General features: G+C 45.3%; 1 protein-coding gene across 1 annotated transcript in view; it reads left to right on the forward strand.

The window, feature by feature from the left end:
- The window catches only part of TRIO (trio Rho guanine nucleotide exchange factor), a 218637-nt gene that overhangs the window by 174129 nt on the left and 22689 nt on the right, over positions 1-21819 (forward strand). The window contains exons 36-43 of the mRNA XM_056854855.1: positions 2299-2394; positions 3194-3342; positions 4309-4375; positions 6368-6471; positions 7755-7824; positions 12133-12222; positions 13423-13515; positions 19569-19619. Coding sequence (XP_056710833.1) covers positions 2299-2394; positions 3194-3342; positions 4309-4375; positions 6368-6471; positions 7755-7824; positions 12133-12222; positions 13423-13515; positions 19569-19619 — 720 coding nt within the window. The remainder of the gene's footprint in view (positions 1-2298; positions 2395-3193; positions 3343-4308; positions 4376-6367; positions 6472-7754; positions 7825-12132; positions 12223-13422; positions 13516-19568; positions 19620-21819) is intronic.

The following is a 21819-nucleotide window of genomic DNA, read 5'->3' on the forward strand; positions in this document are numbered from 1 at the left end:
TTAAATTCTGTTCAGGAGTGAAGATGGATTTTCTACCTGGTGATGCTGCATGAGCACACCTGTGAAAATAACCACCACCACCCTCGCCCGGTGGGTGTTGCACTGCAAAAGTCAATAACTGATCTATTTCAGATGACATTTCATGGCTCATGGAGCCCTTTTCTGTGGAAGAGCTGGCGCTCTGCTCTGCATCCAAGTCTGAACAATAATCTCTAGTGTTGTGCATATCAATAAACCCAAACATAAAGTCAAAATTAGCTGTTTCGGCAGTTTTCGGTTTTTGGTTTTACTGAATACCAGAATCTGGTAATAAAGCCAAAGCCGGATAGTCGATCGCCTAATCAGCTGAATAGGTATTTGGCTTTTTTCAGCTTCGGCTTTCCCCAGGCTTTTCCCTATGGGATTTTTTAAAAAATGAGCTCTTGGGGAGGCATTTTTAAAGATAGAGTTCCCAAATTTTCAGGGTAGCTTCAAGGAATTCTCCTTGCATGAGTCCCAAAGTTTGGTGAAGTTTGGAACAGGGGGTCCAATTTTATAGGGTCCTAAAGAGGTCGCCCCCTCCTCCTTAGAGAAGTATTGTAAACTTTACCATACTTGTCTATGGAGGAGGGGAGCGACCCCTTCAGGACCCAATAAAATCAGACCCCCTGACCTAGTCTTCACCAAACTTTGGGGTTCATACAAGGAGAGTCCCTTGAAGCTACCCTGAAAATTTGGGAACTCTACCTCCATACATATCCCCACAGGAGCTTCGAAAAAATCCCCATAGACTATAATGGACCCGAATTATTTTGGTAAACCCGGATATAAAGCCGAAAAAACCCTTTACCAGTATGGGTATTCAACTTATTCCAGGTTTACTGGGAAAAAATCAGGCCCAATAAACCCGAACCTGAAATTTACCCCTCCCCCCTTTTTTTTATTTTTTGCACAACCCTACTAGTTTGGAAGAGAAGGGGATCTGAGCATCAGGATTCCCTTCGTTCGGTTGGCCTCCATGTCCGTTGATTCCATCAGGTCGTGTTAATATGTGTCACTACATAACCACCTCTGTCATTGAAACACCCTCACGCTGTTGGCAGTTCTTCTGCTTGCCAGTGCCACCACACACTTCATTAATTGTGTAGTTTCCAAGTGTTTTTGCTTGTTTTGGATTTTATAAATTGCTAAGAGGGCTACTGTATTACTGTTTAACTAATTATTTTTACTTTTTTTCCTTTCTCTCTTGTTTTGAAACTTTCTTTAGCATTATGTTGATTTATGTTCCATCTCTGCTTTAGCTCAGTTTCCCTACCTCTCCATTTAGTCGCTCCTGCATTCTCATGCTTCCCCCGTTACCTGTGTTCCTGTTTCATTGAAGCCAATTATAGCACACTCAGACTTGTCTGGTATTATTTAAAGTATGGGGCAATTATGTTCTGCTCCCCTTGAAAAGGTTGAACAGAGTTCCATGTTCTGAAGGATTGTGTCTGTTGGCTTAACGTGTCTGTCCAGTGGTGAAGAACAACATAACCCATCTTGCATGGTGTTCATCTGTGCTGTCCACCTAATATGAAGTTCATATTACTGTCCCTTATTTAGGTTCTGGATATTTAATGATACATGTAATCAGCAAACAGGAGTGCATGTTTGCGAATTACTTAAAGCCAAATTCAGTGGCCGCCACTCCCACCCAGAATCCTTTGCTGTCAACACCTTTTATCCTCAGTTGCAGCCATAAATTGGTAGCTTATGAGGCCAGAGATCTTCTAGACTCTGCACTTACCTTTGGGGGAAATCGATGGCACAAGGAATGGTGAGCAAAATGACCCTGCTCCCTTTTAGAATTATTGGTTGGCTGTTTAGTAGTGTTAGAGTGTTCCACGGTTTGCCTTGTGTGGTCCTTTCCCCTGTTGTTCATGTGTGGAAGAGAGTGGGCCGAAGTGAAGGGGGCGGGGGTGGAGAAGATGCTCTTCCAGCAGTTTGGTGCATTGGGTGTTAGTCTTTCCGTAGAAGCTTTGACAGGCTCAAGAGCAAAGAGGAGGGTTGTCGAGGATGTTTCCCAGGCATCCAGTTGCCTATGGAACATAGGATTCCTTCAGCTATTCTACATGGACAAAACAGATGCAGGCAACTAAACCTTTATCAGTACCAAAGTTTATTTAAACCTTGATTCTTTATCAATCAGGAACTGTTTGGGGAAGAGGTGGAAAGGAACATATTTCACTGCTTAGCAAGATACCTTGATGTCGAGTATTTATAACCAGTTTGCCTGCCCTCGTTAATATGATATCTTCTTCCTTGTCTGTTGTTGTACAGACATCTTCTCGACTACTGGTCCGCCCCACCAGCTCAGAAACTCCCAGTGCAGCGGAGCTCGTTAGTGCAATAGAGGAGCTTGTGAAGAGCAAAATGGTGAGTCCAGCGGGTTCAGACTAAAATCCCATCTAAGTCAATCCTTGTTTCCCAACAGCGGGTAGCCAAATGCTCTTAGTGAAGCCCTCAAGGAGCCCAGAAAGGTTTCTCTTCAGATCGTATAAATCTTTCACCTTTTTTGAAAAATGGAGGGAAGGGGTCCTGTATGTGCATGGGGAAGGGTGGCGTCCTAACGTTAAATTGCATAGTTAAATTGTGGAACTCCCTGCACCACGATGTGGTGATGGCTGCCAACTTGGAAGGCTTTAAGAGCGGAGTGGACATGTTCATGGAGGAGAGGGTTATCCATGGTTATGAGTCAAAATAGATGCTAGTCATGATGCATACCTGTTCTTTCCAGTCTCAGAGGAGCATGCCTATCATATGAAGTGCTGTGGAACACAGGCAGGATGCTGCTGCTGCTCCAGTCGTCTTGCTTGTGGGCTTCCTAGAGGCCCCTGGTTGGCCACTGTGTGCACAGACTGCTGGACTTGATGGGCCTGGGTCTGATCCAGCAGGGCCTTTCTTATGTTCTTATGACATATTAGAGTAGCTTTTAAATCTTGGAAGCAATGATGAGAGGTTAAATGTCCAAGTGTCTTGATTGAGATTAAAAGTTTAAAATGTCCATCATGTTCTTAATGTAGTTAAAATGCCTGCTATTAAAGTATTTGTTAAGTGGTTTATTCTGGAAATGTTGGCCAACTCTTTTTAACCTTGTGAACTGTGCACCTTAAAAGAAGTCAGCAAAAAAAAAAAAAAAAACCCACTGCCTTCACTTCTGACTTTATCCTTTTAGGCTCTGGAGGATCGTCCAAGTTCACTGATGGTAGATCAAGGCGACAGCAGCAGCCCGTCATTCAATCCTTCAGACAACTCTCTTCTCTCCTCCTCGTCACCCATCGATGAGATGGAAGAACGGAAGTCAAGTTCTTTAAAAAGGCGACAGTAAGACCCATCTACCAACTTTCCTTTCCTTTTTGCTTAAGAAGAACATCTATCCTCTGCCTTTTAGGTTGTAAACTCTGCTTTCTAATATAAATGTTAAGCTAGAAAGTTGTGTTCAACCTCAGTTCTCTGAGGATTCTGTCTTCCCATCCATAATATTTCATTCCGTCGATAAATTTCTGTTCTTGTCATAGTCATGCTTTTAAAAAACTGGCAAGGAGATTGAGCATCCCAAGAAAATAAATTATTTTGTTACATTTCTAGGAAACTTAAACGGTAATCAAATAATAGCTGGAAAAACCTAGGCCACTAACTCTACAACTACATATAGAATAATACATAAAATCATTCACCCTTTTATGCCTGTCTTAGCTTTTAATAGGAGAAATACTGATGCTTCTAAAAATACTTGTGCTTTTTTTTTAACCCTTACAATGTGTGAGCACCTAAAAGAAGCGCTGAGTAAACACCTAGTGGTGTTAGCAGCTAACCCACATTACAGTGAAGATGGATGTGGAGGGGTCTGCATTATCTTCTGCCTTATTACTAAGTAAACTTCCTATGACAAAAACAACCAAAACACACACACTAAGAGTAGGTGGTTGTGTGCAAGAAAAAATGTCACATTGTTATTTCTAGCGTTGCCAGCTGATTAGACACACATTCTTTTGGTTTATATTTAAATAAATTTGCTTGTTAGAAAAGCTCCATCGTGGACGCAGTTTTGAGATGAGGCACCCTGTGAGAACTTACAATTAATATTCAAAAATGATCCGTATGATGCCATAGCTAAATAGTGTTGTCATTCCCCCACCCCAAAAACGTGGCCTTTGCTGGTTATAATTGGCCCTCGTCCATTTTAGAGAGTTAATCAGTTAAAATTTACAGCCCTGAGTGTGCATGTTATTTCTGTTTACAGACATAGACAATGAATAAAATTCTCCCTAAATCTTGTTCCCTTTGCAGCTACGTTCTACAGGAATTGGTGGAGACAGAGCGAGATTATGTGAGAGATCTTGGCTATGTAGTAGAGGTGTGTTTATGCTTTTTCTAGTAGGGGCGGTGTCGATCCTTTTCTGTCACTCAGAACAGCTTAAGCCATTGAATTGGAAGCAGCACACCAATTGTCTTTGGGTGATATTTCCATCATTACGCTGGGAAATCTTCCCTAAGTCCTTTATCATTCCCTTTGTTTGGTTAAGGGTCATGATTGCCAAATAAAACCTAAAACAGCGGTACCAGTTTCCAGTGCTGGGAAGGTGCTAGCAATAATTCCAAATATGGTATCCTTTACGAGGAGCCGGTTTCAATGTTTGCGGACATGTAAATTCTGGAACCTGAAAACGATTACCTTTTTCCGTTCCTAGCTGAGATCAGCCCTGCAAACTGTTTCTTGAGCTGTCGGTGAAATAAGCTCCTGAAGGCTTATTTTCAGTGAGAAAACTCGGTTGAATATTTGTGCAGGGATGTAGGCAGCGGCATGGTCTGTTTTAGACTGGACAGCTGAAACCCCTTTGGATAAACACGTCTGTTGCTAGACCTGGACGCCCCTTCTTAAGTGAGTCAACAAGTACCTTAGATACGCTTGATGCCTTAAAACTGGGCTCACAAATAATCCTTTATCTCGGCTGCTGCCATTCTGGGCTTACGATCTGGGAACCGACAGTCAGCTGTTGCAGCTTTTATTAGGCTATGGTGAGATTATCACAGGAAAGAGTTCCTTGATGTTGTGTTCCTTCCCGTACGTGATACGTGTGTGCCTTGATCTTGTAGCTCTTTGGGCACACTGGAGCTTCTATACCTGGTGGAACTTCTCCACCAGAGGATTAGACTGGAGAAGGGTTGCCAACCTCCAGGTACTAGCTGGAGACCTCCTGCTATTACAAATGATCTCCGGCCGACAGAGATCAGTTCACCTGTAGAAAATGGTCGCTTTGGCAATTGGACTCTATGGCATTGAAGTCCCTCCCCAAACCCCGCCCTCCTCAGGCTCTGCGAAGAGGGACCTTGCAACCCTAGGCTGGAGAGAGCATTTCTCCAGACTCGCCCGTGAGAATGTGCTTGCTCTTGCAGAAGCCTCTCTCAGGCTGCTCAGTTCCTGTGATGGTGTGCGTGGCCTGTAACTGAGTGGAAACATTTGGCGTGGGCCAGACTGCACATGCAGGAAGCCCAGCAGCCCTCTCAGCACAGCCACTGGGAGCCATGGAGATACAGTGACATGGTTGTTGATTCCACACATGCAGAGTTTAATGCACAGCTACTTTTTCTCCATGAGCTTGTGTATGTGCATATGAACACATGAAGCTGCCTTATACTGAATCAGACCATCAAGGTCAATTAAGGTCAGTATTGTCTACTCAGGCTGGCAGGAGCCTTCCAGGGTCTCAGACAGAGGTCTTTCACACCACCTACTTGCCTAGTCCCTTTAAATGGAGATGCCGGGGATTGAACTTGGGACCTTTTGCATGCCAAGCAGAGGCTCTACCACTGAGCCTCAGCCCTCCCCATGCATATGCAGCCATGGAAAAACGTAACATTCTGAGTGGTCCCCAAATTCTGCGGGGGGGGGGGTGTCGGTGTCTTAAGGGAGCCGTGTCTCTGTATGACAAGACGTGGTCTGTTGAGATCCGGGTTATCTGTTGTATTTCAGAATGACAGTGCAATGATTTAGCAGGTACTGATGGTATTTACACCTAAATAGTAATGACAGCATTTTGGGTCTCCCTAAAGTCTGCTGATATAAGAATATAACAAAACTAAATTGTGGACTTTGACAGTTTTATAGAAAAAAATATTGCGTAATCCCAAGTCTGGGAATAATTTTAATGACACGAGCGTTCACACTTCTCTTCTTGGTCTAAGTACCAGTGTAATTAAATTGTTCCTGGATAGTCATGTTCTATTAGGGGCTCAGTCCTGCCGTAAGCAGGCACGTCGATGTTGCAAGATGTTATATGCTCCATTGCATAAGGGTACGTGAAGTACCAACCATGTGACCCCCTTGCCCATATTTCTCTGGTTTCAGGGTTACATGGCACTCATGAAGGAAGATGGAGTTCCTGATGATATGAAAGGGAAGGACAAAATCGTGTTTGGCAACATACATCAGATATATGACTGGCACAGGGAGTATGTTTTTATTTTAAAAATCATAATTTCAGTTTTTAAATCTTATGTGTGTAAGCCACCAAACAACTGCACTAAAAATACCTCAAAAAGTGTCCAGCATCACCCTAAAAATCCAGTTGGCATATCAAGGTTTTGAAGGGGAAAGGTCAACTGAGGTAGTATTGGGTCAACAAGAGGACAAAGCTTCTGCCTACTTCCCCCCCCCCACATTTAGAGTTTAATTTTGGCTTGAGTCCTGCTATTAGGAATCAACACAGCATTGACTCTTGGTCCTTCTGTGGAATTTCCCGTAAAAGTCGACAGCGCTGCTCAGGATGATCAGTAGATGCTATTGAAAGAGAGAGCGAGATTACACGTTCTTTGGTGGTAGGAAGAAAGGCTTATTTATGGCCTTTGCTATAGAGGCAGTTTCTCGGAGGGTGCCTAAGGGATGCTGTTTCAGACTGCGTCCCACGCAACTTTGTCAGAGTCCTTGTTGTCCTAACCTTTGGGCATCAGGGTCTCGACAGTACTGCTTCCCTTAGTCAGTTCTCTGCATGAGTTTTCTGCTGCTCACGGAACCATGAAATGTCTCATAGGTGGCTGTTACTGTTTAATAGATAGTCCTTGGATTAGAGCCAGCATATCTTTCACTTTAGGGTCTGGTCACAAGAGTAATTTAAATTGGAATTTCCTCTTTTACCCCACACATACTCATTAAAGATAATTTCCAGTTCACTTTTGCTGAAGTTTGGAAGTCGGTCAGTAAGACTTGACGTATCTATGCACAGTGTTTAGCATTAGTTGTTCTGTGATGTGGGTATGGGATCTCTCCTAGCTGCTTTCTGATTCAAAGGAGCCCTTTATACAAATAAAATTGGTCTTATTGCTTCTCTTGTATATATTTCTAAATGGACAAATCATAAGAACATAAGAAAAGCCCTCCTGGCTCAGACCCAGGCCCATCAAGTCCAGCAGTCTGTTCACACAGTGGCCAACCAGGTGCCTCCAAGAAGCCCACAAGCAAGACTACTGCAGCAGCAGCATCCTGCTTTTCTAGAAGCTGGCTAGCACAACTAACAAAAACAAATCTCTAAAGCGTAGGCTTTCACAACAGAACTGTGTGGGGCGAAGTGTTTTCTACCAGGCCTGTGTAGGCTTTGATTGATGTATTCCCCGTGAACCTTCTCCACAGCAGATAATAGACAGCAGAAACCTCCCACAACCCCAACTGTAGTGACCGGTGGTGGCATCCATGACTGTGAAGCAGAAACAACTAAGATGAACATATTTGTTCTGTTTAGTTTCTTTTTAGGAGAATTAGAGAAGTGCCTTGAGGATCCAGAAAAATTAGGATCACTTTTTGTTAAGCATGTAAGTACAAGCATCTTCTCTTACATTACCAGAAAGTGTTTTGATCTTGAATCTAAGATATTGGTCAACATACACACAGCCTTTACTGCTATCTACCAGCCTTCCCCGCTCCCCCAGTTCTGTGACTGAAGCTGATAGATGTGTCGATTTGTATTTAGCTAAATTTACTTGACCTCGCTTATTTTCTGTTCAGAATTTAGTGTTGCAGAAGCAAGTGATGGTCATTGTGGGAAGGGGTGGAGGAGGCGTGTGGGTGGTTCATTGCCCAAGGGCTTCATTACTGGAAGCCGGACCTGGGGCTTGTGGGGTATACAGTAGCCCTCTGTCGACCAAAGCAACCTGTGGGCCCAAAAGGGGGCTGAGGAAACCAGACATGGCTGTCGGACCTAGGAATCTGCCTGGCTACCATTCTGCTGCTCAGAATATTGAGAAGCAGGACTTTTTAGTTCAAAACAGAATTCCAGCTTCCAGACCCCATATACTGACAGTAACCTAAATGCTTAGGCATTACAGAGAGCTTGAGGGATTGGGGGTAGGGTGGCGGGTTACTGGGATTGTGAGCAGAGTGGAAAACTGCAAGTTGTGCTATCCAGAGTTAATTTGCATAAATTACATAATTTATTCTAATACACGACTTACGGAGTTCATAGAACTCTGACTTGTCTATTGTGAACTCTGTTGATACCCAGCTTCAGTGTTTGTATTCCCCCGCCTGTGAAGTAAGCTCTTGTAGCAGTTGCTCGGCTTTCAGCTCATAGAATCATAGAGTTGGAAGGGACCACCAGGGTCATCTAGTCCAACCCCTGCACAATGCAGGAAACTCACCACTACCTCCCCCACACACACACACACTGCCCAGAAGATGGCCAAGATGCCCCCCTCCCAAGAACTGCCCAACTTCATAGAATCAGCATTGCTGACAGATGGCCATCTAGCCTCTGCTTAAAAACCTCCAGGGAAGGAGAGCTTACTACCTCCCGAGGAAGCGTGTTCCACTGAGGAACCGTTCTAACTGTTAGAAAATTCTTCCTAATGTCTAGATGGAAACTCTTCTGATTTAATTTTAACCCATTGGTTCTGGTCCAACCTTCTGGGACAACAGAAAACAACTCGGAACCATCCTCTATGACAGCCCTTCAAGTACTTGAAGATGGTTATCATATCCCCTCTAAGTCTTCTCCTTTTCAGGCTAAACATACCCAGCTCCTTCAACCTTTCCTCATAGGACTTGATCTCCAGACCCCTCACCATCTTCGTTGCCCTCCTCTGGACACGTTCCAGCTTATCTACATCTTTCTTAAATTGTGGTGCCCAAAACTGAACACAATACTCTAGGTGAGGTCTAACCAGAGCAGAGTAAAGCGATACCGTCACTTCACGTGATCTGGACACTATACTTCTGTTGATACAGCCCAAGACCACATTTGCCTTTTTAGCTACCGCATCACACTGCTGACTCATGTTCAGTGTTTGGTCTACTAAGACCCCAAGATCCTTCTCGCACACACTACTGCTAAGACAAGTCTCCCCCATCCTATAATTATACATCGGATTTTTCCTACCTAAATGCAGAACTTTACATTTATCTCTGTTGAAATGCATTTTATTGGTTTTTAGCCCAATTCTCCAGCCTGTCACGATCATCCTGTACCCTGGCTCTGTCTTCTACTGTATTTGCTACCCCTCCCAATTTAGTACCATCTGTAAATTTAATAAGCATCCCCTCTATTCCTTCATCTAGATCATTTATACAGATATTGAACAACTCATGTTCTGGCTGCTTGTTTTCGTCCCGCTTCCTGAGCGGAGGTGTGCTTCCTCTCTGTATATTTTGGTTTGGCACAACAAAGAGCAAATTACCTCTGGCCTTGCCCTTGAGGATGCTGTCAGATCAGGGTGACCTGTTTGCTTAGGTGTATTTGATGACTGTTCACTTTCCACTGTGCCTTGTTCAACTTGCTGACACAGGTCGCTGGTCATCCTGATGAGCGCCATCTGTTCTGATCATTTGGTATGGCTATGGGGCCATACAGCATATTGTGTTCCTTAGACGCTCAGCGCTGGCCAGTTAGAAGGAGCGGAACTGCTGTGATAAATAGCTGGGCTACCGGTTACATTGACCTTCTGAAAAGGGCCACAGCTCTGCCTGATCGGATTCCTTGATGTGGCCCCTTCCCTAATAGGAAGAAGAGCCAAAAAGGCTGGAGTTCTGATTGTAGTTAGAGTCCTCACTTGCCCAACACTGGTTGGGTTCTGTCAACTCTCTGGTGGCTCACCTTCCCTGGTCGTTGGGAGGGGGAGAAGCAGAGATGGCAACACTGCTAGCGGACTAATCTGGAGAACTGGGTTTGATTCCCCACTTCTTTCACATGAGTGGTGGACGCTAATTTGGTGAACCGGGTTGGTTTCCCCACTCCTACTCATGAAGCCAGCTGGGTGACCTTGGGCTAGTCACACTCTCTCAGCCCTACCCACCTCACAGGGTGTCTGTTGTGGGGTGGGGAAGGGAAGGTGATTGTAAGCTGGTTTGATTCTTCCTTAAGTTGTAGAGAAAGTCGGCATATAAAAACCAACTCTTCTTCTTTCCTTGGAAATGAACCATGGGGTCGCCTTTGGCATTCCAGTAGGCAGAGGTGGGGCTGCTTTCCCATCTGGCAAGGGCGAGCATTCAGCCTAGCTCTGATGCCTCACATGTTGCTCTAAATGTGCTTCTGCAGTGATTGGCTTGTCTTGTCTGCTTTTATGGGGTTTAATTCTCAAAATCCCCTTGCACTTGGCGTTCCATGTGTACAGCATATCAAGGATGTTGTGTTTTTCAACTGTTATTGGTTTTGAGAAATCAAGCGCACATCTTTATTAGGGAAAGTCAATAAGGGTGGGCAAGCTTCCTGGAGACAGGCTGTCTGCCGCTGCCCGTCTTCTTCCCCAGTGCGCCTAGGAGAGAGTTGGGCCTTATTTTATCTTGAAATGAACAGGATCCACACCCAACAAGCGTGGCCAGGGTGTACTCTAGCATATTTTTTATTTCATGACACGCAGCAAGGATTCCTCAGCAGACAAATCAGATGTGCAAAAGGGTATGTGGAAGGTTTTAAGACCACTTCTGCCGAATGTTCATTGGCAGATCAGTCAGTTTACTCAGTTGTCTCAAGACGATATTATACATTATGCTTGTCATTAAAATATTACTTTTCTCCATAGACTGAGTCTCAGGGCACAGTTTTGTCTGGCCAGCAAAGCAGTTTGTGGAAACAGCCACAGGGCTTCCCATGTTCACAGTGGCTAGGGAGGAGGCCATTATGGTTAACAGTGACGAATGCTGAAAGTGATGTTTAAACCTGACTTAAATTTTCATAATAGGTGGTGTAAAAATATAGGTATTAAGTTAGATGATTCAGAATGGGGATTCATCTTTAACCATTTAAAGTTAGCCTCTTATTCAAAGAAAATTTGATGAAAATGGTTTATAGATGGTATCTACCACCTTCAAGGTTGGCAAAGATCTATAAGACAGATACCAGCAGATGTTGGTTCTGTAATGAAGACAATGCAGATTATTTTTTCATACATGGTGGGGTTGCATAAGGGCATCAGTCTTTTGGAAACAGGTTGTAAAAATTATGTCAATTTGGTTGAGGAAACAAATTCCGTTTAATTCAGAAACCTTATTGATGAACGATCTTCCCGAAATTCCAAGAGTCCAACGGATAGTAGCGTTACATATGCTAACTGCAGCTAGAATGGCCTTTGCTAGGCAGTGGAACCAGAAAACCTCCCCTAAAGATACATGATTGATTGTCAAAAATAAAAGAGGTGTATATTTTAGTGAAGCTAACCACTTATGAAAAAAATAATGATATTAATAGCGTAGACCTGTTATGGACAAGAACCATTCAAAGAATGGAAATGTCCATTTTATAAGATATGGTTTTGGTTAAGTGAGAAGGGGCTATGGGTGCAGGGTTGTAAAGTATTTTATGTGACTTTATGTGATTATGTAACTATTTGTTTTTAGCTTATGTATATATCTACTGTTAACTGTCCATTTTTATTAATAAAACTTTTTAAAAAGTGACCGATGCTGACTGGATCCACATGCATCTGGGTGTCCCTTTCCATCCCTCCCCGCTTGTCTGGGTGCTGCTTAGTGACAAATGGTCAGGCAGAATGCCTGGAGGAGGCATTTGTGTAAATTAGCCTTTACATAGTAGCCTCCATCTGAATGAGCTCTGCTGTTGAGACCCATGGGAATATGCTTTTTTAATTGCCTCTAATACCCTGTTTTTGTTCTTATTCCCCCCACCCCAGGAGAGAAGATTGCACATGTACATAGTTTACTGCCAAAACAAACCAAAGTCTGAGCATATTGTCTCAGAATACATTGATACGTTTTTTGAGGTATGTGCCAAAGAAAACAATGGCTGTTCTTGGTCTTTCCAAACTTGTTCTTTGCTGCATGTGATCCGTGGCTCCCCTTGGGATCTGGAACTGGGATTTAAATTAGCTTGCTGGGTATTTGTTCCCCTCCTGTTAGCTCTGATGCTTAATTGCTGTCTGTCCCAAAGTTCAAATCGGAGTTGAATTACAGCATAGTGGGTTACTTTTTTTTGAGAAGACAAGGCAAATTTGGAGTCTGAAGATGGTTCTTGTGGTAATCTGAATTTGTATGACTAGTTGCTTTTATACACTAAGATGAAGAGCATTGGGGAAGGAATTTAAATTGAAACAGCCATCAGGGCTTGTAATTGATTAGGAGGTGGGTCATTCAAGAATTCTGCTAACTGCATCCAGTCAGTAGAGAGGTGTCCTGACACATCCGCATGCTGAACAGAATAGAATTCTGTTTACAATGCTGATTCTGCCCACTTGAAAATATGAGCAAGGTGGCCAGGTGTGAGACTCTAGGTGTCTACCAATGTGTAATTGGATGCAAGAACTATTGAGAGGTTATTTTTAATCCAAGACCTCATCAGGGAGAGATGGTACAATATTAAGGACTATGTTATTTGGCCAGCCAGTCAGTGAAGGAATGAAGTACTGCACAACGAAGGTAACTGATTGCTCCACAAAAGCGAGTGAAGTGGTTTGGAGCTCTCCAAATGGGTTTGCCCTCTCTCACACATTAAAAAATCATTGTGGGATCCAGAAAGTGTCTGCCTACATGGAATTAGAGAATACGATTGATATCAATGGGTCAGGGGTGTTAAATTATGTTCAGTATGATTGAAACCGAGTCAGCTTTCCCACTGGCATCCCCTCAAGAGTGAAAAAGCGCCCCCTTGTTGAAAGAAACAAATCTGATTTTTTTCATTAGGGTTTTGGATAGAAGGTAGTCAAGATGGAAACCCTGTTCATGTATACGGTTTAGCACAAATGAAAACCAAACACTGTTTTTTTTTTTTTTTACAATATGTGGTTTCCAAGAGAGCTAAGTGTAAAACAAGAGAGCTAAGTGTAAGAGAAGCTATCCCAGAGTGGAAATTGTGCCCCCACCCCCAAGAACAAAACCTCAAAGGGGGTTACAAGAGTCCTTTGAAAAGACCCTCTCAAAAGAGTGAGCTGTAACAACTGCTTTCGACATTATTCTTCTGTTGCCAGGACCTGAAGCAACGTCTGGGACATCGACTTCAGCTCACCGACTTGTTAATAAAACCCGTGCAGAGAATTATGAAGTACCAGCTGTTACTAAAGGTAAGGCGTTTAGGATGCCATCTCCTCTCACAATTTGAGGACCGTAAAAATAGACTGCAAAGGTTACTCTTCTTTGAAGCTGCCTTGGGGATTTTTTTCAGCTGAAAGGCAAGGTAGAAATCTGATAAATCAGCTAGGATTTATATTGCCATAGAACAACTGGGAACTCAGTAAAAATAAGCTGCTGTATACTTGTTTGAGGGGCAAGTATTTACTAGAAAATTTCCCTGCAGCTGCTGATTTTCCACCATATTGTGTGTCCACTAAGGTAATTTACACTAGTGTGTGTGAGATGGGAAATTGTGAGTAGCCGGATGTTCGTTCCCGCTCTGAAGGAAGGTCATCTTGAGCTTTGGGTGTTTCTCGTCCCGTTGCTTGGAGAGGCAGGACTTAATTTTAAACTACTTCCTGTCTCGGGGCGAGGAACGCCCACACTTCCAGTTATTCTCCTGCCTTGCTGGAGAGAGGATGCTCCAGCCATAGCTGGAACTTAGATCTTAGGAGATTGGCTAAGTGAATTCTTCTATCCTCTTGTTTTACTCCATTGTTCCCCTCCTCCCCTCCTAACTGTACTGTGTTGGCTCCCTTTGTGTGTCTTGCCTTCCCAACCGTTCCGCAGCGGCATAGCCGGTTTGCATTGGGCTTGTGCAAGGGAAAAAAGACGTGCCCAAAATGGATGCCGCGACTGCAGTAGCGGAGGAAGTAGAACTTCTCTCCGACTCAGATCACGATGCAGCGCTTAGCGGCCATAACAAGCTGGCTCCCACTGTTTGCCGCTCCGGCGGACTTTCAGAGAGGGACGCCAAGAAAGCTTCTTCGCCTCCCGCACGGCGGCAAAAGCGGCGACAAGAGCGACCGCGAAAAAGAGCGGGAAACATTCAAGAAGATATACTAAGCTGAGTGCCGCCTCGACCTTCCAAGGTCCCTGCCGGTTCCTCCGATCGCTTAGTTGGCAAAATCCTTCCAAGACTTCAAAGGGTAAAGTACCCCCACCCCCAGATGGGAGTGGGGCCCCAGGGGAATTAACTGAGAAAAGGGTTCACCTGAGAAAAAGGTGATTTTCATAGTGGGGAAAACATTTTGAAAGGCTGTAGGCCTTGAATTTATCTATCCCAAACCCAGGGGGCGCCACAGTTCACTCTCAAGGGAGAGTCCAGGGCCTAGTCTCTTCTCAGGCCTATGCAGGCTCAGATCCCAAGCAAGAGGAGCCATGCTGCAGCCATTCTATCACTAACAAACAATGGTAAACTAAGGCTGCCCTAAACATCAGTCCCCAATAGGCATGAATTGACCTTTGGTGATGACTGTTCTTCTCTCGGCCGGGGATCCGCGACCGAGGAGGTAGAAAAGGAGTTCTTGTCTCTGACAAAGAGCTCACTGTATTTCAAGAGCAACAGCCTAGGCTGCTTAGCCCTGATGATTTTTCAATCCCTGCTAGCCTAAGCCTTATTTGCCCTGGATCTATTAAGCAAGCCAGAGGCTTCTGACGAGCCCCAAACCAAAAGCCAGGAGCAGAGGATCCAAGGATTATTTCCCTCAAGGCGTCTCACACATTATTAAGGTTCCATTGCCCTTTCAGAACCTAATAAGGTCCGAGTGGGTAAAGCCTCTCCACAACTAACAGTTCTCTGGCGATGCCAAGAAACTGTATTAGATGGATCCTGGGGCCATGGGTATGCTAGTATTACCTGTTGTAGATGCCCCAGTTACAGCCCTGCAGTTTTCTGGATTTTTTACTGACTATGGGGGAGGATTTATTAAGGACATGTGGACAGAAAAATGGACCTCCTGTCTAGAAAGGCGCTCAGGGCCTCAGCCTTGGCGATCCAGGCTAACGCAACCATAGCACCCATAACCAGAGCCACTAATGTGTGTGTGTAAAGTGCCTTCAAGTCGCAGCCGACTTGTGGTGACCCCTTTTGGGTTTTTAATGGCGAGACACTGGCAGAGGTGGTTTGCTGGTGCCTTCCTCTGCACGGCGACCCTGGTGTTCCTTGGTGGTCTCCCATCCGGATGCTGGCCAGGGCTGGCCCTGCTTGGCTTGTGGGTTCTGATGAGGTCGGGCTAGCCTGGGCCACCCAGGTCAGTAATGCTTAAACCAAAAAAGCTTATTAAGCTTCTGCCCACAGCCGATAAAAGGGCGGCTGAAGGCCTTCTAGAGTTCTAAAGGCGTTTTCCTTCATGGCAGACGCATCCCTAGATGCCCTAGTCTTTGACCCCAGAGCTGTGGCTTCTAACACAGCTATTAGAAGGGCCTTGTGGCTATGAACTCGCACGTTCACTTTAGATCTAAAGCCAATTTTGCTGGCTCATCTTTTAAGGGGGGTAAACTCTTGGAGAGAGATTAGATAAGATGCTGTTCGACACCAAGGACAAGAACAGATACACGTTAAATAACCATAGGAAGGATTATAGGCCAAATCAATACCAACAGTCCTTTTATTCCTCCCATATGCTGTCTAGGTTTAGACAGGATCAAAGGCTTTCCTCCCGGCTCTCCCAGAGAGGCTCCTTTCGAAGGTTCGATAGATTCAACCGCCCCCCCTTCCCAACCTTCAGAGGGGACAAATCGGACAAATTTCCAAGAAGGTACAAACAGTGACGCCAACGTCACAGCAGTGGGGGGAAGACTGCAAATGCCCCTCCCACAGTGGGGCGGAGCCCAGGCAAATGCCTGGGTTTCTGCAATTAATCCTACAGGGAAATGCAATAGAGTTTTAAGGGAAATTACCAGATCGAAGTGTGGAGTTCCCACAATATCGAACCAAAGACAAACACAACAGAACTATGGAGGCCGTTCTGTATTCCTTCAAATAGGAAAAGAACGGGGTCTGGAGGGCGATTTTAGATCTCAAATTTTTCATTCGCTTCATCCCAAGACGTTTCCTTATGGAGACACTGAGAACCATTGTCGAAGCCCTGCGACCTGGCACCTACATGATTTCCATAGATCTAAAACTGAAGCCTACACGCACTGCCCTTCGGCGCCTTCTCAGGTTCAATTACCTGAACCCCCACATGCAATTCATAGCCTTGCCCTTCGGTCTTACATCCACCTCAAAGGTCCTAGTGACTGCTGTCGCCCTATTGAGGAGAAAGGGATCCAGCTGCATCCATGCTTCAATGACCTCCTCGTATGCGCAACTTCCAAGCAGCTAGCCACCAGACACACCAACCGAATTGTTCAGACCTTACAAGGTCTTGGTTACCTAATCAACAGAGCCAAAAGTTACCTGATTCCAGCCCAGCGCATCCTTCACCTGGGGGCCTTCATAGACTCCAAGGTCTTTCTACCCAAGGCCAAGGCACTCAAGATAGCCTTACTGCCCAAGTCCACAGCCAAAGCTCCACAACATCGACTCATGGCTCTCACAAGACTTCTAGGATTAATGACATCCTGCATCGGCTTAGTGTCCTGGTCCTGGTTCCACACCAGGCCCCTTCAGGTATCTCTACGACCCTTCAAGCTGCTCATTTCGCACATCCGCCTGCTGCCAACAGCCAGATCCAGCCTAAGACGGTGGATAGGCCAGACCAATCTGACAGCGGGCCAGACATGAGACCTCCCATCCAGTCTTCTGCTCAGGGCGTTCGGGCCTCTCAGAAACACACTCCACATCAATCTCTCGGAGTTAAGAACGGTGAGGTAGCTCTGCTGGAGTTCCATCACATCCTGTAGAACAATCGTGTCCTCATACGGACTGACAATGAGGCCTCCAAGGCCCATATCAACAAACAGGGCGGATCCAGGTCCTCATGCTTGCATCAGGAAGCCTCCATCATCATGATCTGGGCGGAGAAACATCTACTTTCCTTGAGAGCGGAACACGTCAGAGGCATACACAACCTAGAAGCGGATTGACTCAGCCGCCAGTCCATCCAGGAAGGGGAGTGGTTATTAGACCCTCATATCCTCCTCTTAATAACCAACCGATTTGGTATCCCGATGTGGGCCTGTTCACCTCTGCGCAGAATCGACAAGTTCGCAGATTCTTCTCCCGGTTCTTCCACCCGAACGCGGAGCAAGCGGACGCTCTTTTGTTCCCCTGGCCTCAGAGTCTGATGGCCGAGGATGGCCCCAGTGGAACGCGTGGAGGTTGAGAAGGCTAGGCTTCTAGATCCGGGCCTGTCACAAGATGAAGTCTCAACCATTTTACAAACCAGTCAACCTTCCACTAAAAGGATATATGAGTATACTTGGGAGACCTTCTCCAGGTGGTGTGGACGAAAGTCCGCCAACCCCAGATCTTCTTCCTTGCCACAACTGTTGGTATTCTTCCAGGGCAGAGTACGTCAAAATCTCAGAGCATCCACTCTCCGGAAGCAAACTCAGCTATTGCCTCAATATGTCCAAAGCTTGCCGGGATTCTGCTGTCTTCTCATCTGGAGGTGAAAGCCTTATCAGGGAGCGGCGCAATCCACTCCCCATGTTGGCGCATCATTTTCCAACTCGGAGGCTTAACGCGATTCCTTTAGCTCTCACCTAGAAACCATTCGACCCAATGAGGGAAGTTCCCTTATGTTTCCTCAGAACGACGTCTCCTCAAACTGAAGACGTTGTTCCTAACGGTGGTCACCTTGGCCAGCCGCGTGCTGGAGTTGGGAGCACTTTCCATACGCAAGGATCTATGCATATTCCACATAGACAAGGTGGTCCTTCGATCCGACCCCTCCTTCACTCACAAAGTGAACACACATTACCACCATGCTCAGGAGAATCATCTCCCTTCCTTCTGCCCCAATCCAACCAATCCCAAGTACGTAACTGGCATACCTTAGATCTATGTCGGGCATTGTACATATACATTTCAAGAATAGTTACAATCAGTTACAAACAGTTACAGAAAAACGGAGTTCCATTTAGCTCATTATCAGCTCCCAACAAAGGCATACACATGTCACGCCAAGCGATACTTTCGACCATTCACAGCTGTATCAGAGAAGCATACCTGGCCAGTGGCCTGCACGTACCATCCGGCATCACTACACACTCCCTGCGATGTACTACTACCTCAGCGGCCTTCTTTAAGCAAGCCTCCATAAAAGAAATCTGTAAGGCGGCTACGGGGTCCAATGTCTCCACTTCATCAGGCATTACCGTATCAATACAATGGCATCGGCAGAAGTAGCCTTCGGGAGACGGTTTTTACAACTCGTGGTGGAAGATGATGTCGACTAATTCCCACCCGATATAATTGCTCTTGGACATCCCAAAGCTCAAGATGACCTTCCTTCAGAGCGGGAAAGGTACATTGTTTACTCACCGAGAAGGTCCTTTCCGCTCTGAAGTAGAAGGTCATCTTGCCCACCCGGAGATGGATCATCATCTTCCAAGGTGGCTGACCAACGGGACTCAGCCAAGCAGTTACTAGTATACAAAGATAAATGATACTAATGTACAGAGTCCTTGTTAATGTCTGTGGTTAACCACTGAGTTGTGTTCCTATGTTATAAGGGTTATTGTCACATTCCTGTTACAGAGTTTAGACAGTTACGATGTGTTAGCTGTTATGTTGGTTTATTTGTTTTAATTGTCTCGTGAGCTTTTAGTAGAAAAACTGGAAGTGTGGGCGTTCCTCGCCCCGAGACAGGAAGTAGTTTAAAATTAAGTCCTGCCTCTCCAAACAACGGGACGAGAAACACCCAAAGCTCAAGATGACCTTCTACTTCAGAGCGGAAAGGACCTTCTCGGTGAGTAAACAATGTACCTTTCTCAGCTTAACAATGTTAAGAGTCCTACTGATTGCCCAGGTTTCTAAGAACACAGTGGCCTGCTTCTTGGAGGAAAAGATCTCAAACTTTGAAAAGCATGAAAGAAAATAATGTACAGCAGTGACAGAACAGTCAGGGGATAGACAAAAAAAATGTAGTGTTTAGGGTTACCTTACACTAATTGGGAATTATCATTGCTTATCCAAAGCCCCAGAATGGAGTAGTACACACATTACACAGTTTATGATAGTCCCCTGAATCTAAAATAATAATAATAATAATCCACTGTCCAATTTGGTTTTCTAAATGGAAACTCATTTTTCTTGCTTCTTTCCTTATAGGACTTCCTCAAGTACTCCAAAAAAGCTAACCTTGATACTACAGAATTAGAGGTACTTAGAGATATTGTTTTAGTCGTTTTTGCAGTTATGACTACAAAATCATTGCTCCGCTTGTCATTATCTTCAGTGTGAGTATGTGTGACAGAGATAGTGTGTGTGTGTGTGCGCACGCATGCCATCAAGTCACAGCTGACTTATGGCGACCCCATAGGGTTTTCAAGGCAAGAGACATTTGGAGGTGGTTTGCCATCGCCTACCTCGGTATGGGCTGAGAGAGTCCTGAGAGAACTGTGACCTGCCCAAGGTCACCCAGCAGGCTTCTTGTGGAGGAGTGGGGAATCGTATCCAGTTCTTCAGATTATGGTCCACCTCTCTTAACCACTACACCACGCTGGCTCGTTGTGAAAGAAATTACAAAATTAAAAGTTATTTTTGCACCTATACTCCTGCCAGCACTACTCCACAAGATAGACTGTACTCCTATCTGACCAATAGGAGGCAGATGGTGTAACAGAGTTTGATTGGAGACTGGGAACGCTGAGCTCTTTCTCACAGCCTTTCCAGAGGCTTTCTGCGAGCAGAAAGTAGCAGATGATTACCTAGCAGGCTCCATGGTCTACTATCAGACTTGAAGCTAGGCCGAGGCGGACCAAAGATTGGTCCGTGTCAACCCAAGAGCACGTTGGAAGAGTGAACCTCTAAGGTGGTGCTTGCTTACTCTTATGCAGGGGAGGCAGCATGGCGTGATCTCCCTATGGCTGTCTTTCAGCATTCATAGCAGCTGCCGGCTGTTCCTAACCCCTCCCTCATACCTTCGGACAATGTGGAGTGTCAAACCATGTGCTACAGCTGTTGCGTGTTCACCATTGCTCCTGAAGGCCCAATTCTGAGAATCTGGGCAGCACTCCTCAAGTAACTTTGTGGTAGCTGATTTGTGAGTAGGGCCGTGGAAATCCAGGTCTTCCCTGCCCTCTGAGCTCCTCGGTGTACATGCAGTTCGTTCTTGGGTTCTCTGAAATGGTTCCAGAGTTCACAGCCAAACCTCTAGTCTGATGCCCCTGAAATCCTATCAGTAGCAGCCGTTACCAGGACCTTGGGCACGTCAAGCCATGAACAGATCTTGGTGCTCTTCCCCGATTATCGTACACAGGGTTTCGTGTGTGTGTGAAGTGCCGTCAAGTCACTTCCGACTCATGGCTACCCTATGAACCAATATCCTTCAAAACATCCTGTCGTTAACAGCCTTGCTCAGATCTTGCAAATTGAGGGCCGTGGCTTCCTTCATTGAGTCAATCCATCTCTTGTTGGGTTTTCCTCTTTTCCTGCTGCCTTCAACTTTTCCTAGCATGATTGTCTTTTCCAGTGACTCTTGAGATCCGGAAGACCTTCCTTCTACACGTAGTCCATTAGACTGAAAGGCTGAGGGACTTGGGAATGCTCAGTCTGGAAAAGAGGAGGTTGAGGGGGAACAGGATTGCTCTCTTTTAAGTATTTGAAGGGCCGTCACTTAGAGGAGGGCAGGGAGCTGTTCCTGTTGGCAGCAGAGGATAGGGCTGGCAAAAATGGGTTTAAATTGAAGGCAGAGAGGTACCGGCTGGATATTAGGAAAACATATTTTACAGTAAGAGTTGTTCAACAGTGGAATCAGCTACCTAGGGAGGTGGTGAGCTCCCCCTTACTTGCGGACTTCAAGCAGAGGCTGGCCAAGCACTTGTCTGGGATGCTCTAGGCGGATCCTGCATTGAGCAGGGGGTTGGACTAGATGGCCTCTATGGTTACTTCCAACTCTATGATTCTCTGATTCTAGACCAGAAAGGCATGGGAGTATATTCCATACAGATACCAGACTTGGGCTGACAAGCCCGAACCAGTATGAGCCGTGGATGTCTACCCCAGGAAACCAGGATCCAAACACGTGACCATTCCACAAGAACACCTTTGATAACAGGGCCCCAGCCCTTCACTGCTCCATGAATAGAACAATTTGCCTGAAAACACAGCAGATGTGCTGAGAAATTCTTCAGCAGGCACAAGTGCCCGCTGGCTTCGGCTGATGCTTTAAAGCGTGGCAACTTTTCCTTTGCTAATACACCAGCGAGAGACAGTTTTCTATCTCTGCAAACCTAGGCAGTGAGTGGATATCCAAAGTAGTGTTTTGATGCCATGAACAAATCGAAAATCCAGAGACAATGGAATGGCTTTGCTTAGGTAATAACAATGATGGGGAAATAGGTTTACAGCTTATTCTGGA

Source organism: Euleptes europaea, chromosome 8 (assembly GCF_029931775.1).
Source record: "Euleptes europaea isolate rEulEur1 chromosome 8, rEulEur1.hap1, whole genome shotgun sequence".
In the NCBI taxonomy this organism is placed as follows: Eukaryota; Metazoa; Chordata; class Lepidosauria; order Squamata; family Sphaerodactylidae; genus Euleptes; species Euleptes europaea.